The sequence below is a fragment of the Sorex fumeus genome, unplaced genomic scaffold (assembly GCF_029834395.1).
Source record: "Sorex fumeus unplaced genomic scaffold, SorFum_2.1 ptg000125l, whole genome shotgun sequence".
Taxonomy (NCBI): domain Eukaryota; kingdom Metazoa; phylum Chordata; class Mammalia; order Eulipotyphla; family Soricidae; genus Sorex; species Sorex fumeus.
The window spans coordinates 3,724,036-3,742,822 of record NW_026606182.1 but is presented as its reverse complement, the minus strand read 5'-3'; the positions used below and the strand labels follow the sequence as shown (position 1 = coordinate 3,742,822).

The window sequence follows — 18,787 nt, the reverse complement described above, 5'->3', positions numbered from 1 at the left end:
CCTCCCCGCTGTGCTATCTCCGGCCCCAGAGGACGCTGGCTTTATTTCTGCTTTTTGGAGGAGAGTCTCAAGGCACAGAATCCAGGCCAGCACCCCGCCTTTTCCCTCTGCCTGGACGTGGGGCCGGCCCTCCCACGCCCTCCCACTCGTGGGCGAAGGCTGTGGGCGGCTTGGAGCATATGGTTTGTAAATACTGTGACATCAGACACTCCCTTTATTTACTGTCACGGATGTGTCCACAATTCCGAGCACCAAATTAGCCTCCTTGGCTGCCTTCGCTCTTCCTCCCTTGTCGGGTGGCTCAGCCCAGCCCCCATTTCTCTGCTCAGATCCTTCCTTCCCCACCTGCTCTGTGTGTGTGTGTGTGTGTGTGTGTGTGTGTGTGTGTGTGTGTGTGTGTGGTGCGAGGTGGGGAGGGCTCCCTCCTGCCCGGGTCTCATTACCTCTCTCCTACAGCCCTGAGTCTCCTGCCCCTTGATCTCTGCAGACGTCTGGGCTGGCATCTCCCTGGCCGGGCCGCGTTTCCCTTCCCCAAGGTTCCAGCCACTCCGTGCTCCCGCTCCCGCCGCCCGCCCGCCTCTCTCGTGCAGTGCAGTTTCTCTACCACGGACCCAGCACAGCGGCTCTTCCTTTCCCCTTTCTGACTCCAAAGGCGGCATGGGGGGGCAGAGAGGTGTGGAACTCAGAGTCAAAGGGACTCGGCGCACGGTGCAGACGGTTGCTTCTGAGTCAGAAACTCTTTCTTCTTCCATCGCCTGCAGCCAAGGTGGCCCCTTCCGTCCCCAGGGAGGAAGAGAACAAAGAACAGAGACGCCTTCCTCGGGCTTCTCACTGCGGCCGTCCTCCGGGTCTCCGGGCACATGTATGCACGCAACCATGTGGATGCACAGAACATACATGATGCACACCACACACTCCTGCTAGCTCCCTGGCTCCTCTGAGCCTCCCTGGCCAGTGCTCTGCCCGGGGTGAGCACAGGGGGCAGGGGAGGTGAGGATGAGGGTGGTCGTGGGGGTCCTCGCCCCAGGGGCAGTCGTGGGAGCAGGCAGTGGCCGTGTCCAACAGTGCGATTGAGCAGGAAGTTGTTCCCAACGCCCGTTTGCGTCCTTGTTCAAGCCCTCACTCGTCAGTGCTCCAAACCTCAGGAAACTGAGTCCCAGAGACGCCCAGGTGGAGGGCGCCCCCTGCCTGTAGCTCCTGCAACTACATGGGGCACACAGAGTGCTGCTTTCCTGGGAGACACAGTTCCCCTGAGAAAGCCCCCCACAGAGAACTCAGAGCCCCGGTCTCAACTCAGATTCAGCGACAAGGAGTAGATGAGAAATGATGGTTTGGGGCAGGACGGGGGCTCAGAGGGTAGGGAGGAGCCCTGTGCAGGCATCCGGCAAGGTCTGGGGTCTTGAACCCCTGCAATTCCACACCCTCCTTCACCCTCCTCCTGGCCCCAGCTCAGAATTTCAGGGTCGAGCTTTTGTTCTCAAGCCAGTGGGGGTCAGCAGGATGGGGTGGGGGGAGGATGACGGGGGGGGAGGGGTGCAGGCCTGCAGGACCCCCAGACCCGCCCCTGCCCCTTGGGTCCCGGTTGCCTGGCTGCCTGCGAGGAGGAAGCAGGTCCCTGAGTCAAGACAGGAAGGATTTCCGTTTCTTTTCCAGCCCCCGGCCCGCCCCTCCCCCACAGCCCTCCTCCCGTGACTGTGATTCTCTTCCTGAGTTCTTTCCCTACTAACTAATCACCCATCTAAATCGCCAATAAATTACTGTCCCGACCACCACGATGACGATGACGACTCAGGGTAGCCGGTGTCCTTGGGTGGGTCCGTGTGTGTGTGTCGGTGGCCTCGGGCTGTCTTCCTCGGGCCGTGGTGTGCCCTGGGGCATCACACCCACGCCTGGGCGCCCCCCGGGGTCTTCACCGGCTCAGAGGGGCCACATAGTTGGCAGGGAAGAGGCCCAGCTTGCTGTGCAGGCGGCCGGTCCACCAGGACGGGTTCGAGCTGTCCAGGACCTCGACCACCTCCCCACAGCGCAGGCTTAGCTCGTCGCTTTCCAGCGCCTCGAAGTCGTAGAGTGCCCGGGCCCACCGCACGCGCTGCAGGGGACATGGAGCCACTGAGACGGGGCCTGGCCGGGGCCCCTCCCCAGGACAGTGCCTGCCTGCGGAGCCCAGGGGCCGCTCCCGCTGGCTAGGGCTTTGGCCCCCACACACCCCTCTCCCGACCTCAGCAGGGGGCTCTGAGCTTGAAATGCCAGCCTGGGTCCCCCACCCACCCACCACACCCCCACCCACACATACTCACACCCACAACCACACATACACACACACAGAATGCCAGCTCTAGCAGAGAGAGAAAAAGAGTCAGAGACAGACAGACAGACAGACAGACAGACAGACAGACAGACACACACACACACACACACACACTCCGGGTCAGCATGGAGCCTGCCGAAAAAGCTGTGTGTGTGTGTGTCTGTCTGTCTGTCTGTCTCTGACTCTCTCTGCTAGAGCTATAGTTCTGTGTATGTGTGTGTGTGTATGTGTGTGTGTATGTGTGTGTGTCTGTCTCTGACTCTCTCTGCTAGAGCTATAGTTCTGTGTATGTGTGTGTGTGTGTATGTGTGTGTGTGTCTGTCTGTCTCTGACTCTCCTAGAGCTGGTGTTCTGTGTGTGTGTGAATATGTGTGTGTGTTAGTATGTGTGTGTGTGTCTGTCTGTCTCTGACTCTCTCTGCTAGAGCTGGCATTCTGTGTGTGTGTGTGTGTGTGTGTGTGTGTGTCTCTATCTTCTGTCTGTCTCTGACTCTGCTAGAGCTGGCATTCTGTGTGTGTGTGAATATGTGTGTGTTAATATGTGTGTGTGTTTGTCTGTCTCTGACTCTCTGCTAGAGTTGGCGTTCTGTGTGTGTGTGTGTGTGTGTCTGTCTGTCTGTCTTGACTCTCTGCTAGAGCTGGCATTCTGTGTGTGAATATGTGTGTGTGTTAGTATGTGTGTGTGTGTGTGTGTCTATCTCTGACTCTCTGCTAGAGCTGGCGTTGTGTGTGTGTGTGTGTGTGTGTGTGTGTGTGTGTGTGTATCTGTCTGTTTCTGACTCTCTCTGCTAGAGGTGGCTCTGGGGAAAGTGTCCTGGCCAGGCTTGACCCCTGGCCCCTGACCTCCCCCAGCCCAGCGCCTCACTTGGTGCGCGGCCCCTTTCAGGCACGGGCCTCCTCCCTCCCCGGCGGCCGTACCCCGATCATCTGCAGCTGCTCGGGGTCCGTGTGCCGGCGGTGCATGAGCGCGGTGTTCATCTCGCTGGGCGTGCCTGGGCCCACGTGGCCGTCGTTGATGTCCAGGCTGCCTCCGCGGCGTTCCTAGAAGGACAATGGGAACCGTCGGGACACAGCCAAAGTCTCCTACAGGCTCCCCTTTGCTTCAGTGTGTGCCCTGGACATGGCCAGGGGGTCCGGGTGGGGGGCATAATAAGCTCCGGGCAGCAGAGGGGGCTGGGGGCAGCGGCTGACAAGGAACCTTTTGCTGAAAGGCAGGGAAGGACGCAGATTTCACTTATTTGGCCCAGGAACGTTTACCTGGGCCAAACGGGGGCTGCCATGTGGCAAGTAGGACAGGGGGCCCTGGGCAGAGGCAGCTGGACAGAGAAGTTAGCAGCCTCCATGTCTGTGTGTGTGTGGGGTGGGGAGGTGTGGGCAGACCCACGGGGGAAGAAGCATATCTAAATCGGGCAATCAGGGAAGGCTGCGCAGAGGAGGCAGTGCTTAAGCTCGAGAGTAAAGAAGGCAGGTTAGGAAAGGCGAGGGAAAGGCAGAAGGTACAAGGCAAGGCCGCAGAGGCGGGAGAGACAGCACGGCAGGTGCCCGGAGGTGGAGCAGTGATGCTGGGCCGTGTCTGACTGGGAGTGGGGGAGGCGGGCGCCAGCCGGCTCACAGCGAGCTGCGGGCTCCGAAGGAATCTGGCCGGCCGATGTTATCCGGCTGCTTTGTCCATCCCCGTAAGCCGCCTAAATCCCATCTGGAACGAGGCAGGGGATAAATAAATAAATAAGCAAGCGCGGGCCCCACTGCGTGTACTAATCTATTTTTCTTGCGGATTCTGACAGCCAGAAGGGTTAAAGGGCACGGCGAGATTTGGAGGTTCCTGACAGGAAAAATAAAGTGGATTGTTCACCCTGTGTGCGTGCATGTGTGTGTGTGTGTGTGTGTGTGTGTGTGTGTGTGCGTGTTTTCCTGTGTCCATTTCAGTCACAAGGACCTCTTCTCAGTCAAGAGCAGTTTCCGTATTTCAGGGGCGCCTTGGGGGGGTACCAGGATCTTCTTGGGGAGCTCTCCAGGGGGTTGGGCGAGGGGGTTCCCCTTTCTCAGTTCAGTTCCCACCATCATGAACCCCAGTGGGTTTTTGTTTCAGTTTATTGGCTTTTTGGGTCCCACCCGGCGATGCTCAGGGGTTCCTCCTGGCTCTGCACTCAGGAATCGCTCCTGGTGGTGCTCAGGGGACCCTCTGGGATGCCGGGGATCGTACCCGGGCCAGCCATGTGCAGGGCAAACACCCTCCCCACTGTGCTATCGCTCTGCCCAACACCCCCAAGCTTCGTCCCACTGTGCAGGGAGTTTTCACTCACTCAGTGGGGACTGAGTCATGGGGGAGTGTGTGTGTATGTGAATGTGTATATGTATGTGTGTGAGTGTGTGTATGTATGTGTGTGTGTATGTATGTGAGTGTGTATGTCTATGTGTGGGAGTGTATGTATGTGTGTATATGTATGTAAGTGTGCGTGTGTGTAGGTGTGTGAGTCTGCATGTGTTTGTGTATGTATATGTATGTATATGTGTGTATGTATGTGTATGAGTGTGAATGTGCATGTGTGTATGTATGTGTGTGCATGTGTGTATGTGTGTATATGTATGTATATGAATTTGTGTATGTATACATGTAAGTGTGTGTGAATGTGCATGTATGTATATGTGTGAGTGCGTGTATGTGTGTGTATGTGTGAGTGTGTGTATGTGTGTGTGTGAATGTGCATGTGTGTGAGTATATGTGTGTATATGAATGTGTGTCCGTGTATGTGTGTCTGGGTGTATGTATATATATACGTGTGAGTGTGCATGTGTGTATGTGTGAGTGTGTGTGTATATGTGTGTATGTGTGTCAGTATATGTATGTATATGAGTGTGTGCATGCATGTCTGTATGTGTGCATGTATGTATATGTGTGTGTGTGTATGTGTGTGAGTGTGTACATGTGTGTGTGTGTGAGACCAGGCCCTCCGGTCCACCTCTCCCTCTCTGGGCCCCCGTCCTCCTTTACAGGTACCTGGTGGAAATGGGGGTGCTGGAGGTAGCGCTGGTGTGGGGGCGGCGGTCCTGGGAGGCACTGGGCAGCGGGCGCAGGCTGGTCTGACAGCTTCCTGTGCATGGACGGCCGGGCCTCCTCCCCCACGGCACCGCTGAGATGGGGGCCTCCCTGCGCACGCCGGTCCAGGCTGCTGCCCCGTGGGCCCTGGGGAGAACGGGACATGCGCCTGCAGCCTCTGCGGCCCCTGCCAGCCCCTCCCAGACTCTGCCCCAGCAGCCCCCAAACCACGGGCGGGCGTCGGTCCCGGCTCAGACCCGCACATCCCCACAGCGGCCCCTGCAGTCCCGCAGAGAAGCCCTGCTCTGACGGCTGGATTCTGAGCCCCACCCAGAGGCCGACAACCCCGCAGGCGTCCCGCAGCGCTGTGGGAACTAGGCCTGCCACGGGGGCGCTGGGCAGGGCCGAGCCCCCTTCCTCCACGGCCGCCACCTCTGGACCAGCCACTTGCTTGTTCTTTCCATTGAACAATTACACAGGGCCCTGGGCTTGGCCCGTGCCAGGAAGCACTTTTCCAAATCCGAATCATTCAATCCCGCGCGGTGCGTTTTGTTTCTGCTCCACACGCATATCCTGGCGAATGAATGCCTCTGTCCGCTTCCGGCGTGAAACAACTCACGAGGTCTCCGGCAACCTTTGTTTTCCTTCCAGAACGTTTGTGTGCATTGGGCGGAGGGGGACCCCCTTTCCTCCGTGGATGGTTAATTTCTGCTATAAAAGCCAACTAACGGGGAGGGCGGGGGAGGGGCCCTCACCTCCGGAAGCCCACGCTGCTGCCTCGGACGGCTCAGTGCCAGTCCAAATGATCCAGCCTCCCGATTTCCACTCTCCCGGCCCCTGCTCTGGCCCGGGAGACCCACCTCTCACAACCAAATGATTTATTTTGAAAGCCATGATTAATCCTGTGTGTGCACACGCGGACTGTCTCACGGGAAGGCTGGCTAACATTTCCTTAGCACCTCAGCTAGCCCAGGCCCGGAGACAAGAACCACAGTCACCGAATCTCACTGAGTATCAGACTGAGGGTACAGTCTGGCCTGCCCGCCTGCCTTCCTTCCTTCCTTCCTTCCTTCCTTCCTTCCTTCCTTCCTTCCTTGTGTTTCCTTCCTTCCTTCCTTCCTTCCTTCCTTCCTTCCTTCCTTTCTTCCTTCCTTCCCTCCCTCCCTCCCTCCTTCCTCCCTCCCTCCACTTCCCTCCCTCCCTTTCTTTTTTCCTTTTCCTCCCTTTCTCCCTTCCTCCCTCCCTCCCTCCCTCCTTTCCTTCCTTCCTTCCTCCCTCCCTCCCTTCCTTCCTCCTCCCTTCCATCCTTTTCCTCCTCCCTCCCTCCCTCCCTTCCTTCCTTCCTTCCTTCCTTCCTCTCCTTCCTTCCTTCCTTCCTCTCCTTCCTTCCTTCCTTCCTTCCTTCCTTCCTCTCCTTCCTTCCTGCCTTCCTTCCCTTCCTCCCTCCCTTCCTCCGTCCCTTCCTTCCTTCCTCTCCTTCCTTCCTGCCTTCCTTCCCTTCCTCCCTCCCTTCCTCCGTCCCTTCCTCCCTTCCTCTCCTTCCTTCCTTCCTTCCTTCCCTCCTCTCCTTCCTTCCTTCCTTCCTTCCTTCCTTCCTTCCTCTCCTTCCTTCCTTCCTCTCCTTCCTTCCTTCCTTCCTTCCTTCCTTCCTTCCTTCCTTCCTTCTGTCCTTCCTTCCTTCCTTCGGGCTCCGCACTCGGGAATTACTGGTGGTGATGCTTGGTGGACCATATGGGAGGCTGAGGATTGAACCGGAGTCAGCCGCGTTCAAGGCAAATGCCCTCCCCGCTGTACTACTGCTCTGGGCCCCTGGCCTTCAGTTCTGTGGATGAGAAGACTGATCCCCAGAAAGTTTCAGCTTGGCTCGGGAAGACAGTGAAGCGACTGGGATTTAAGGCCTGGTCCACTTGGCACATTTCTGTTAAGACTCTAGCGAGGGTTCGGCAGGGCACGAAACGTTTGCTTCCGGAGGGTCCACGTTTGTCCCTGGAGGCGTGGGCAGAGCTGGGAGACTCCCGAGCACTGTGGGGTGTGGCCCGCACATAAAAAATCAATCAAACAACCAGAACCCACTCTAGATACCAGGCTCTCAAAGGGCGGGACTTCCAGATCCCACGTTCTAAGTATCCAGGGTTGCGGGGGGTCACTCCTCACCCTGACTGCTAAATCCTGATCTGGGTGAAACACTGCTAAGGCTAAGGAAGTGGACAGCTCCACAGGAGGGCAGCGAGTGGGTTCACATGTGAGTAGGACGAGCACTCGTCTCTGCCTCCACGGGTTCAGGCAGAGGGAACGGAGGCTAGAACCTTCCAGAGGCTGGCGGCAAGGGAGCACTGTGCTAGGATTGACACCCAGATGTGAGTCCGGGACAATGCTGCTTTTCAGGACTTCTCCTGGCCCTCCTGGTGTGGGGGAGGTGGGGAATTGGGGCCCCCGGCCTCTAGATGGGGGGGGGACCTGAGCCCCTGGTGCGTACCTGGTCGTCCTGGGCTCTGTCCCGCAGGAAGATCTGCTTCTGTCTGGAGATGGAGGCCGTCCGGTAATAGTCCACCAGCTTGTTGAGGGACGGGAACTTCTCGGTCCACAGGAAGTAGTGGCCCTTGCTGTCCCTCATGACTTTGAAGTGCTGGACATCGTCCTCGTGCCTAGACACCAAAGATAGCCAAACTTCAGGGGACACGGGGACCCCAGTACCAGGGCCGATGGCGCTGAGATGCCAGCTCTGTGTGGGTGGCAAAATGGCCACGTGTCTCTGGCCGGTCAAGCAGCCAGGCCCGTGGATAGGCAGGTGGGGAGACTCGGGGGAGGGCACCCGCGGGCCCAGACCCTCCCCACCCCCACAGAGGGCTTGGACACGAAGACTGTGCTAAGTTGTCTTCGGACACTGGAGCAGAAACTCTCACGAGTGACCAGCGCTTTTAAGACCGGGTTCGAGGTTTTCCTACAAGGCTCATTTGAGGCCGGGCAGCCCCGAGGCTGACTGGGTTGAGCCTTGGCTGGCACCAAGATGACTCCTGCTCTGCTCCTGCCGCTTCTCAGCTCCCCACAGTGCTCAGCGGAGGCAGCTCAGCCCAGACCCACACCCCCGGCCCGGCCACCCCGCTCTGCTCTCTGCGCTGCCGACGCCTCTGCATCCTGCCTTGTGTTTTAATTTCCAATTTACATGCTCACTATTTGTATGCCCCAAACAGTAACGATAAAGGGTCTCATTCCCCTGACCCCGAAAGAGCCTCCAATACAGCAGCGTTGGGAAAGACGAGTAAGGAGAGGCTGCTAAAATCTCAGGGCTGGGATGAATGGAGACGTTACTGGAGCCCACTCGAGTAAATCGATGAACAACGGGATGACAGTGATACAGTGATGCTTACTATTAAGGCAGCCAGGTTTACAGTGGTGGTCATGTTGGATTAGGCTCGGCCTAAGAGTATTCTGTCTCTCGGGAAAGGGTATTGCATGGAATATTCGAGAGTTTTCTGAGAGAGGCGCTCAGGGTCGCTTGGCTGGATGTGTCCATGGTTCAAAGGAGGACACAGACTCGGAGAGGTCCAGGGGCTTGGCTCTGACGCCCAGGGAGGGGTGCGGCCAAGCTGGGGCCGGAACCCCGAATCTCTTGGGCCAGCAGTGTAGACACTCAGGGCAGCTGAGATCCCTTCAGATTGGCCCCTTCCGATGCCCGCCTGGACTTAGAGGCCTGGGATGTTTTTGTACCAACACTGGAGAAAGTGGATTTTAGTTGATTCACCCTGAAGGGGAAGGTTGGGCCTTGGGTCACTGTTCCAACATGACTCTGGGATGTCAAGTGCTTGTCAAAGAGACACACGCTTATAATGAACTGGGATGAATATCACAGTTGCCTGATCCATCTGAGGTCTGAAACACCCTGAGTCTTGGGCAGGGGCGAGAGCACCAAGGATTAAGGGTATGCCGGATATTAACACTCAGTGTTTTAGGCTTCAGGGCTGGAACGATAGCACAGTGGTAGGGCGTTTGCCTTGCACGCAGCCAACATGGCCGACCCGAGTTCGATTCCTCCGCCCCTCTTGGAGAGCCCGGCAAGCTACCGAGAGTATTCGATATGCCAGACACAGTAACAACAAAGTCTCCAATGGAGACGTTACTGGGCTCGCTCGAGCAAATTGATGAACAACGGGAAGACAGTGACAGTGACAGTTTTAGGCTTCATCAGTGAATTGCCCAGAGAAAGCCTATTGTGCTCTTGTGAGCATCCCTAATCCCCCGAGTTTACCTTCATTTTTTTTTCCGAGTTTACCTTTAACCTTTCCTTTGTGCTTTATCTCCCATTGCTACATTCCCCAGGTCAGTCTTGGTTACTTATAAATCTAAACTGCTGGTGAAAAACATTTTGGACTTTGTACTTGTAGTGGGGCTGGAGCGATAGCACAGCAGGCAGGGCGTCTGCCTGCATGCGGCCGACCCGAGTTCGATTCCTCCGCCCCTCTTGGAGAGCCCGGCAAGCTACTGAGAGTATCCCGTCTGCACGGCAGAGCCTGGCAAGCTCCCCGTGGCGTATTTGATATGCCAAAAACAGTAACAACAAGTCTCACAATGGAGACGTTACTGGGCCCGCTCGAGCAAATCGATGAACAATGGGAGGACAGTGCTACAATTCCCCGATAGCCTTTTCATATTTTACTATAGAGCAATGTTCTTTGCTTAAACACAGAAGGATCATTAATGCTGTGCTCCTAATATTTGGGAGTTGACTGACTCTGAAATATGCCTACTCCTGGGCACCCATCATAATTACTTGAATCAGGCTTCAGTTGCTGTCGTTCCTAACACCCCAAAAGGGAGGTCCCGCCGTGGGACTGGGATGAACCAGGGACAAGTGGCAAAGCTATCCTGGCATCAAAATGAGACAGTCTAGAGAGCATAAATTCATGATCTTGAGGCAAGACGTTATGACTTAAGAGACAGGACCCCCCCCCATGGGGAAGGACAACCTGGACTGGCCTGAGGACTTACTCTGGGATTTACGGTAAAAGCCGTGCCTCAGAGCCCAGAGAGCTAAGTTTTGGAATCTATATCTCTTAGTGTGTTTACCCAAATAACTGCAAGTATTAATGAGAAGCAAATGTAACTGTGTAATATGTACAACTAAAGGGAAAGAGAAAAGCAATATAGATGTCCCTGGAAGACAGAGCCGCTCTTTGAGTTAATCCCCCAAGAGAATTGCCTCCGCTGAAACGCTTTTTCTCTGTGAATGCTCAGTCACACCTCCGTGTAGGCCCGTACCTCAAGCCCCCTCAGGTGTGCTATGAGGATGCAGTTCTGCATTAGACGGGCCATTTGGCCATCGGTCTGAGGCCCCTGTCTCTTTGTTCCTCTGCTGGGGAGGCCTGGGGAGGTGTTTCTCGGTGTTGCACACCTTGAGCTCATCTGTTTAGAGGCGGGCAGGGGCGCCTGACCCCCCCTGCATCCAAGGGAGGATGCAGCCATGGAGTGACCACTGCTTGCTGGCCCTTGGCAATCACTGCCAGGTCTTCCCCTCCGGCTGTTCCCTCCCAGACGTTTTCTTTACACCATGTGACCCAATCCAGCCGCAGTTAACCCAGGACTCAACACGGGAGAGGGCAGACGCGTCCCGGTGATATGATCATTCATCTGCCGCTTTAGTCAGAGAGCCGCCAACCTCTCACTGGGCTGAGGGAGGCTGTCTGCTGCAGGGGGCCTGGGGGGCTCTGTCCGGGTGGTGGTGGGGGCCCAGGAAGTGAGGACTTGGCTTCCAGCTCAAGCCCAGGCTTTCAGCCGCCTCATAAACGCCAGGTGATAAAACTGCAATTAGCTCTTCCGTTAAGGACAGAAAGCAGATGTGTAACAAAACTCATAAGAATGATTCCGCTTTTGGAAAATGTGATACTCCGTTCCTGCAGAGGACTTGACAACAATTCCACAGCAGAGTACAGGCCGCGAGGCCCCAACTGCGGGAGACGGGCTTGGTGAGTGCTGAATTGAGCCTTTTGGAGAACTCACGCCAATGAAGGAAATATAAACCCTAAGCTCGGGCTGAAGAAAGCCAGAGGCAACGGCAAGCACACCAAATGAGCCATGAATGCAGTACAGCCGGGGATGAAGTCCTGAAGAAAGAGGTTTGACTTGTAGGACTTACTAAGGCAGAATTCATAAAGACCGAATGAGTTTAGAATGGGAGGTACATCAACAATGGCTGAAACTAGAATCAGCCAATGAGATAGTACAGTGGGCGGGCGCTTGCCTTGCATGCTGCCGACCCAGGTTTGATCCCCAGCACCACCTATGGTCCCCTGAGCTCCCCCAGGTGCGATCCCTAAGCTGGGAGTAAGCCCTGAGCGTAGCCGGGCGTGGCCCGAAAAACCAAAACCAACCAACCAACCAATCAACAAAAAAGGATATAAAAATTGATCAGTGGGATCGGAGTGATAGCACAGAGGGGAGGACGTTTGCCTTGCCCACAGCTGACCAGGGTTCGATCCCCAGCATCCCATATGGCCCCCCTGAGTACCTCCAGGAGTAATTTCTGAGTGTAGAATCAGGAGCAACCTCTGAGCATCGCTGGGTGTGGTCCCAAAAGCAAAAAAAAAAAAAAAAATCTGACCAGTGGCCCAGCACTGTTAGAAGGGCTGTTTCAGTAACAGAGCTGAGAGTTTTGTGAGATCCCAAAGGATCTCACAACTCAGCAACTCAGCACTACTGGCATGCCGGCTGCCTGTTATTCGCAGATCCTTTTTAGTCCTCGAGAGATTCCTTCTTCCAAAACAGCAAAGCGGCCTTTGATTCTGGCCAGAGAGTGGGTTTACGCACTGAGGGCCCTCTTGGCCTCTGCAGACCCGAGGCTGGCCTTTCCTTCCCCTCCCTGCCGGGGACGGTGTGCGGGCCGGCAGCTGTACCTTCTCCTCTGCTCTCATACTTGCTCTTGAGGGCTCTAAGACCCTGGCCAGGTGCCGTATGCTCAGACTCGACCTCCTAAGCCGGGACCAAGCCACTTCCTCTGGGGGCTGCGGGGCTGTGCCTGGGGTAGGGGCGTCTGGCTGTGACAGCCCCTCCTCCCGGGCCGAGGCTTCCACGTCCAATTCTCTCTGCGTGGCCGACCACAATCACCCGCCGCTTCTCGAAGCAACCCCTGGAGAGCTTGACTTTTCTCTAGCCCACCTTCAGACTTAATTGGTAGTGAAAAAAAGCTAATAAAAATAAATAAATATTGGGGCTGGAGAGATAGCACAGCAGGCAGGGTGTTTGCCTTGCACGCGGCCGACCCGACCCGGGTTCGATTCCCAGCATCCCATATGGTCCCCCGAGCACCGCCAGGAGTAATTCCTGAGCACGGACTAGGAGTAACCCCTGAGCATTTCTGGGTGTGACCCCCCCAAAAAAAGCAAAATAAATAAATAAATAAAAATGCACAGATCTCTCCGGACCCCGGACCCAGCAAATTCCACCAGGGCATCTCAGATGGAGCAGGTGTGCTCTCTCTGCCTGCTTCAGATGAAATCTCGGTGGTCACGGTCTTACAGAAGCAAAACCCAGGTACGCATGTTCTAGGACTAAGACGCCAGGCCTCACAGCGCAGCAGGGGAGTCAGGCCGTCTCTCCTCATCTCCCCGGCGTGGGGTCCCGCTGTCATGCCTACAATCTGCCTCCGGGCACCATCTCAGTGCATCAACGACCCTGATCAAGACACTCCCAGATGAATCTCGAAATGGATTAGCTCCCTACAGCAATGTCTCCGGACCCCAACCATTTACAATTTTAGAATTCCAGAAGCAACCTCTCATGATATTTATAAATAAGCAAGAGAAAATAAATTGTCTAGCGTCTGTCCCTGGCAGGTAGGCTTGAATGGTGGTGGGAAAATCTGAACAAACCCTAACACCCCAAAGGGGGGGGGGGAGAGAGAGAGAGAGAGAGAGAGAGAGAGAGGGAAATGTCTGCCATGGAGGCAGGGGGAAGGATGGAATGCGTGGAGGGAGGATACTGGGGACCTTGGTGTTGGAACATGTACACTGGTGGAGGGATGGGTGTTTGATCATTGTATGACTGAAACTCAAACAGGAAAGTTTTGTGACGGTATCTCTCGGTGATTCAATAAATAAAATAAAATGAAGGAGATGGGCCGGAGAGAGGTCCCCGGGCTGCCTGCTCTGCAAGCTTGAGGCCAGGATTTGATCCCCACGGAGACTTGAGTACCACCAGGGCCAAACCCTGAGCAGTAACCCAGGTAAGGCCACAACACTTAAAAGAAAAAAAAAAAGGATAATATATTTTTTTCGGGGGCAGAGAGGAAGTTGTGATGCCTGGAGGTGTTCAAGGCTTTTTCTGGCACTGTGATGGCAGGACAGAACTCGGGTCAGCGTATGCAGGGCAAGTGCCTGACCCCCCCCCCCCCCCCATATCTCCAGCCCTGCAGGTTAAGATGAACAGTCCAGTGCAGGGGTGGCTTGAAGGAGAGGGAGGGAAACTGGGGACACTGGTGCTGGGAAATCACACTGGTGAAGGGAATGGGTGTTGGAACATTGTATGACTGAAACATAATCATAAAACAATTCTGTAATGCTCTATCTCACAGTGATTCAATACACTGTAGCACTGTCCTCCCATTGTTCATCAATTTGCTCGAGTGGGCACCAGTAACGACTCCATTGTGAGACTTGTTGTTACTGTTTTTGGCATATCGAATGCACCACGGGAAGCTTGCCAGGCTCTGCCGTGGGGGGGGGGGGGGGGGATACTCTCGGTAGCTTGCCGGGCTCTCCGAGAGGAATCAAACCCGGGTTGGCCGCATGCAAGGCAAATACCCCAACCTGCTATGCTACTGATGCAGCCCAAGTGATTAAAAAAAAAAAAATTCCAAAAGTTAAAAAAAAAAAAAGATGAAAACATCCCAGATCCCTGGGGAATGAGGATAACCAGGAGTGTCCCCACCCACACAAACACTCTCTGAGCATTGGGGGTGTGAGATACTTGCAAAGGCCCCACACTGCATTGGGTAGCTCCTGTCCTTCCATAAGCGCCCGGCCAGGAAGGGGAGGCAGAGACGTGGACACACAACTGCGGCCTAAACTCCACAGGCCCCACAGCACTGGCCTGTGCCACAGGAAGCGGGTGGTGGGTGGCCCCTGACCACCTTACCAAGGTCACACTCGAGGCAGCTGAGGCCCCAGCAGCCCCAGGCAGGGTGGGGGATGGGTGAGGAGGCGGTACCTGACGGAGATGGAGAAGTCCCCGGGGGAGCTCTGGCTGGCCCGGATGATGAAGAAGCCAACCTCCTTGCCCATGAGTAAGTTCTCGGCCTGATGTCGCGAGAGACCTTCATGAAACCACCTACAGCAGGGAGGAAACCAGAGAACGCGTGTGAGGTTCTGGGTGGTGGTGACAAGGACGGTGGAGAGTGTGGCAGAGGATGCGTGTGTGTGTGTGTGTGTGTGTGTGTGTGTGTGTGTGTGTGGTGCTGGGAAGCAGGTAGCCAGAGCAGGCAGAGCCACCCCCGAGACCAAAGCTCAGACTTTCCCTTCCCCGTCCTCTGCCCTCCCTGCCAGAGGCCTTGCAGCTCGAAGGCCTGGATCAAGGCAATGAGCTGCTGCACCCAAGGAGGCTGTGTGTGAGTGACCATGTTGGGGAGGGAGGCAGAGCAGGGAGGGGGACAGATGGGGGCCTGGGGTTTGTGACCTGCTGGGATCCGGGAGGCTTCGGGTGCAGCTTCGACCTGGCCAAGTCATAGGGTCGACCAGTTGTCCCCTGTTTAGGAGCTAGTGCTTCTGGGACGTGTGTGTGTGTGTGTGTGTGCATGCGCGTGCACACACATGTGTGTGTGTTGGGGGGGCGCGTGCTGAGCTGGGCAGGACTGCCAGGCCCCCCCCATGAACACTGCCGTCACAGGGAGCCAGACTCACAACCACCTGTGTTTGCCATCTACACAGCCAGCTCCCAGGTGGTCTGGTCCCCAAATGATCCCTACTGTTGGAAAGGTGGGACTTTGGGGAAACTACTGTTTCCGGGGAGACCCCGAGCTCTGCTGCCCGGTGTGTGAGGGGCAGGCGGTGGCCCAGAGGCCAGACCCCTCTCCAGGTGGGGCGTGTCTGTGCAGACTCGGGGCTGCTGGCGGGCTGGAAGCAGAGCATCTCGGGCATTCGTGAGCCGGTGGCCCCCTCCCATCAGGTGCTTCCACCACCCCAGACATGGAGGGACCATGGCTCCAGGGTCATCTGAGAGGATGTTCGGGAAGGGGAGAAGGATCCCGGGGTTCCACACGCCACTTCCTCCTGGAGCTCGTCATCATCCACTCAGTAGTGTCTGTCACACGGACACAGTACAGGGCCCTGGGGTCTAGGAGGAGAGTGTGCACAGTCCTATCCAGCTCAGCACGTGCCCCCCAACACACACACACACACACACACACACACACACACACAGGCAGGAGAGACAAGCACCTCGGCTGTCACAGAACTTGGGTTCTCGTGGGAGAAGGGAGGGCAGGAGATACCACAACCAAACAGGTCTGGGAAGAAAAGGAGACTCAGGGGGAGGGACGAGGAGTGTGTGGGTGTGTGTGGGGGGGTGGGTAGTTTCAAATACGGAGCTGGGGGGCCGGAGTTATAGGACAGCGAGGAAGGCATTTCCCTAGCATGTGGACAACCTGGGTTTGATCCCCGGCATCCCATGGGGTCTCCCAAGCACCGCCAGGAGTAATTTCTGAGTGCAGAGCCAGGAGGAACTCCTGAGCATAGCTGGGTGTGATCCCACCCCACCAAAAATCAAATATGGAGCTGAGGGGGGGTCTTCTGAGCAGGAGGATGTGCTAAATCTAACGGAGACGGGGTGATGAGGAGGAACCCGCCCTGGGGTGATGGAGCAGAAGTGGGGGTGGGAAGTGAGGGAGGAGGAGCAGGAGGAAGGATGTTTTGGAAGCCAAGTGAAGAACAGGGGTCCGGGGGAGGGGAAGATTTCCCCACATCGAACCACACTGAGCTGAGGGCTAAGAAGCAGCCCCTGCAGTTCTGGGGGTTCCCCGGAGTGGGGGAGGAGTCGAAAGGGAGGAGGCGGAGAGGGCGGGGGAGGGAGGAAGCCGGCTCAGGACAGTTCAGCAGGGTTGGTTTGCTGGGAGGGATGGAGATGTGCCTTTCTGCTGGGGGAAGTGGGGGGTGGGAAATCCAGAAGCACCAGCCCCCCGCCCCCCAGGCTGCAGCAGGGAAGGTTGGCGGGGATGGGCCTCTCTCATATCCCCCAGAACCTGGCAGTCGGGTCAGGTGCGAGTGAGGGACGGGCACTGACAGGAGTCCAGGTGTGTGTGTGTGTGTATGGGGAAAGGGGTTGCTGATGTGTCACCCAGCAGGTGACCAGGGGCGTGGAGCACCCTGTGAGGTCAGCCACCATCCTCTTCTGGATGCAGCCCGCACCAGTGAGAGGAGGTCAAGAGGCCAGATTGCCACCTAACCCTGGCGGTCAATTCTGGAGAGACGTGACTTCATCTCAAGCTTTCGTTTCCTCCCGAAGAAGGGAATTTCCACCCACCCCATGTTCCTGTCATGGCCTCTGGCCTCTCCCAGGTGAGCAGAGCTGGGGGCAGGCTACCGCCTGGCCACTGCCTGCCCCTTATACACCGGACAGCAGAACTCAGGGTCTCCCCGGAAACAGTATTTCCCCAAAGTCTCACCTTTCCAACAGTAGGGATCATCTGGGGGCCAGCCCCAGAGGTGGCTGTGTAGACAGCACCGGTCCACCCGGAGCTGCCACCCGGACCCAGGGTGGAGAGGGAATTGGGGTGCTCGGTGAGGAAGGAGGGGAGGGTGGGAGCAGCAGAGAAGGACCTTCGGAGGTAGCAGCGCTGAGATTTCTGGGGTGGCCAACCGTGCCCCGATTGGAAACGCCGTGATTATAGTGACAGATGATGTTGAGTCAGTAAACTTAAAATAGGTGATATAGGCTCATGACGTCAGACTCCAAAGGCAACACCGGGAAATGCCAATCTCCCTCCCACCCTGGCCTCCAGCGGGAGGTTCCCGCGCGCGCGAGAGGCAACCATCTTCCACAGCGCCTTGGGTCTGCTTGGATATTTATCTGCACAGATAAATTTAGCGAGGACTGAAAAAAGCAAGGGGAAGCGTGTGTGGGTAGGAGATCGCAGCAGGCTGGAAATACTTACTCGGGAATCTGGATGTCTATAAAATTCTTGGGCACGTATCCTTCTTGGCTGCCGAGCTCTGCCTTGAACCACTCCTCTTGGTTACTTAAGATCTGCATGGAAGAGAAGGGAGCACAGCTTGTGGGGTGGCTCCTGGCTCCCAGGGGACACGGAGGACGGCAGAGAAGAACTTAGAGGCAATAGCTCCTGGAAGCCCAGCTGCCACTCCAGAGGGGAGTTGATCTCTAAAATTTGGCTTCTCTTGGGTTTTTTTTGTTTGTTTTTGCTTTTTGGGTCACACTCAGCGATGCTCAGGGGTTACTCCTGGCTCTGCACTCAGGAATCACTCCTGGCAGTGCTAGAGGGGCCCTATCGGATGCCGGGGATCGAACCGGGGTCAGCCGCGTGCAAGGCAAACGCCCTCCCCACTGGACTATCGCTCCAACCCCAATTTGGATTCTCTTGACTCTAAGCTGTTTCTCTCCACTTGAGCCACCACTCACGTGACCCCCACCTTGGTTGGGCCCCTGAGACTCAGCACGCGGGTCTTCTCTGACCCCTTCTCTCCTAATTTTGAATTCATCGGCCCCAGGTCTCAGAACCTTCAGGAATTCGTCCAGATGGAAGGGAAGCAAGGCCAGACCCTCGTTTTGCTTTCTCGGCCAGGTAACTAGGAATCTTCTGACGTTTGTTCTTTTATTTCTAAACAAGCAGATGAAAACTTCCACAAGCACACGGGCCCAGCGCTGGATACAGTAACTCCGTGTTCACACTTCATGTGTCTTGGAGTTTGGACATATTTCAAGATATTTGAAAAGTCTTTTCTAAACTTGCTTTTGAGGGGCCAGGGAGATGGTACAGCAGGTAAGGGAACTTGTCTTGTGTGCAGTTACGGCAGGTTCAATCTGTTCCATCCCATATGGTCTCCTGGGCCTGGCCAGGAGTCACCCCTGAGCACAGATCCAGGAGGAAGCCAGGGGTTCCCCCTAGTGTGGCCCCAAGACCCCTAAGTAAATAAACCTGCTTTTACACCACGTTCATTGGCAAAACCATAAATCCTGTCTCTCAACTGCATGGTCCTCCCTTGGCCTTGACCTGAATTTTATCACCTATCTTGATTACACGTAACTTGGCGCTAACTGGTTTCCAGTTATTTCAGAGAAGGAGCGTCACCAGTCAGAGACAGAGACAGCCGCAAAGACCAGAACAATCAATCCAGAGGAGGCCGGGATGGAGCCATGAAGCCCGCCAGGTGGATACCCGGGAGCCCTCCCACTCCTGAACCTGGGATGAGAAACAATCAATCTCCACTATTGCTTAAGGCACTC

At 56.1% G+C, this 18,787-nt stretch overlaps 1 protein-coding gene across 1 annotated transcript; it reads right to left on the bottom strand.

Annotated features, from left to right (window-relative positions):
* Positions 1-1,889: 1,889 nt before the first annotated feature.
* GRAP2 (GRB2 related adaptor protein 2) lies at positions 1,890-17,571 on the bottom strand. The gene is made up of 6 exons (XM_056137406.1): positions 17,481-17,571; positions 14,543-14,662; positions 7,821-7,989; positions 5,306-5,491; positions 3,226-3,348; positions 1,890-2,089 (listed from the first exon to the last, which is right to left on the bottom strand). Exons 2-6 carry the CDS (start codon positions 14,614-14,616, stop codon positions 1,910-1,912), a joined length of 732 nt encoding a protein of 243 aa, XP_055993381.1. The 5' UTR covers positions 14,617-14,662; positions 17,481-17,571; the 3' UTR covers positions 1,890-1,909.
* Positions 17,572-18,787: the final 1,216 nt, after the last annotated feature.

Excerpts from the sequence above, each read along its gene's own strand:
- GRAP2 (XM_056137406.1), bottom strand. The coding sequence starts at position 14,616 with ATGGGCAAGGAGGTTGGCTTCTTCATCATCCGGGCCAGCCAGAGCTCC. Across the intron at positions 7,990-14,542 it reads GACTTCTCCATCTCCGTCAG|GCACGAGGACGATGTCCAGC; the intron begins GTACCGCCTCCT and ends TTTGGTGTCTAG. Across the intron at positions 5,492-7,820 it reads ACAGAGCCCAGGACGACCAG|GGCCCACGGGGCAGCAGCCT; the intron begins GTACGCACCAGG and ends CGTTCTCCCCAG.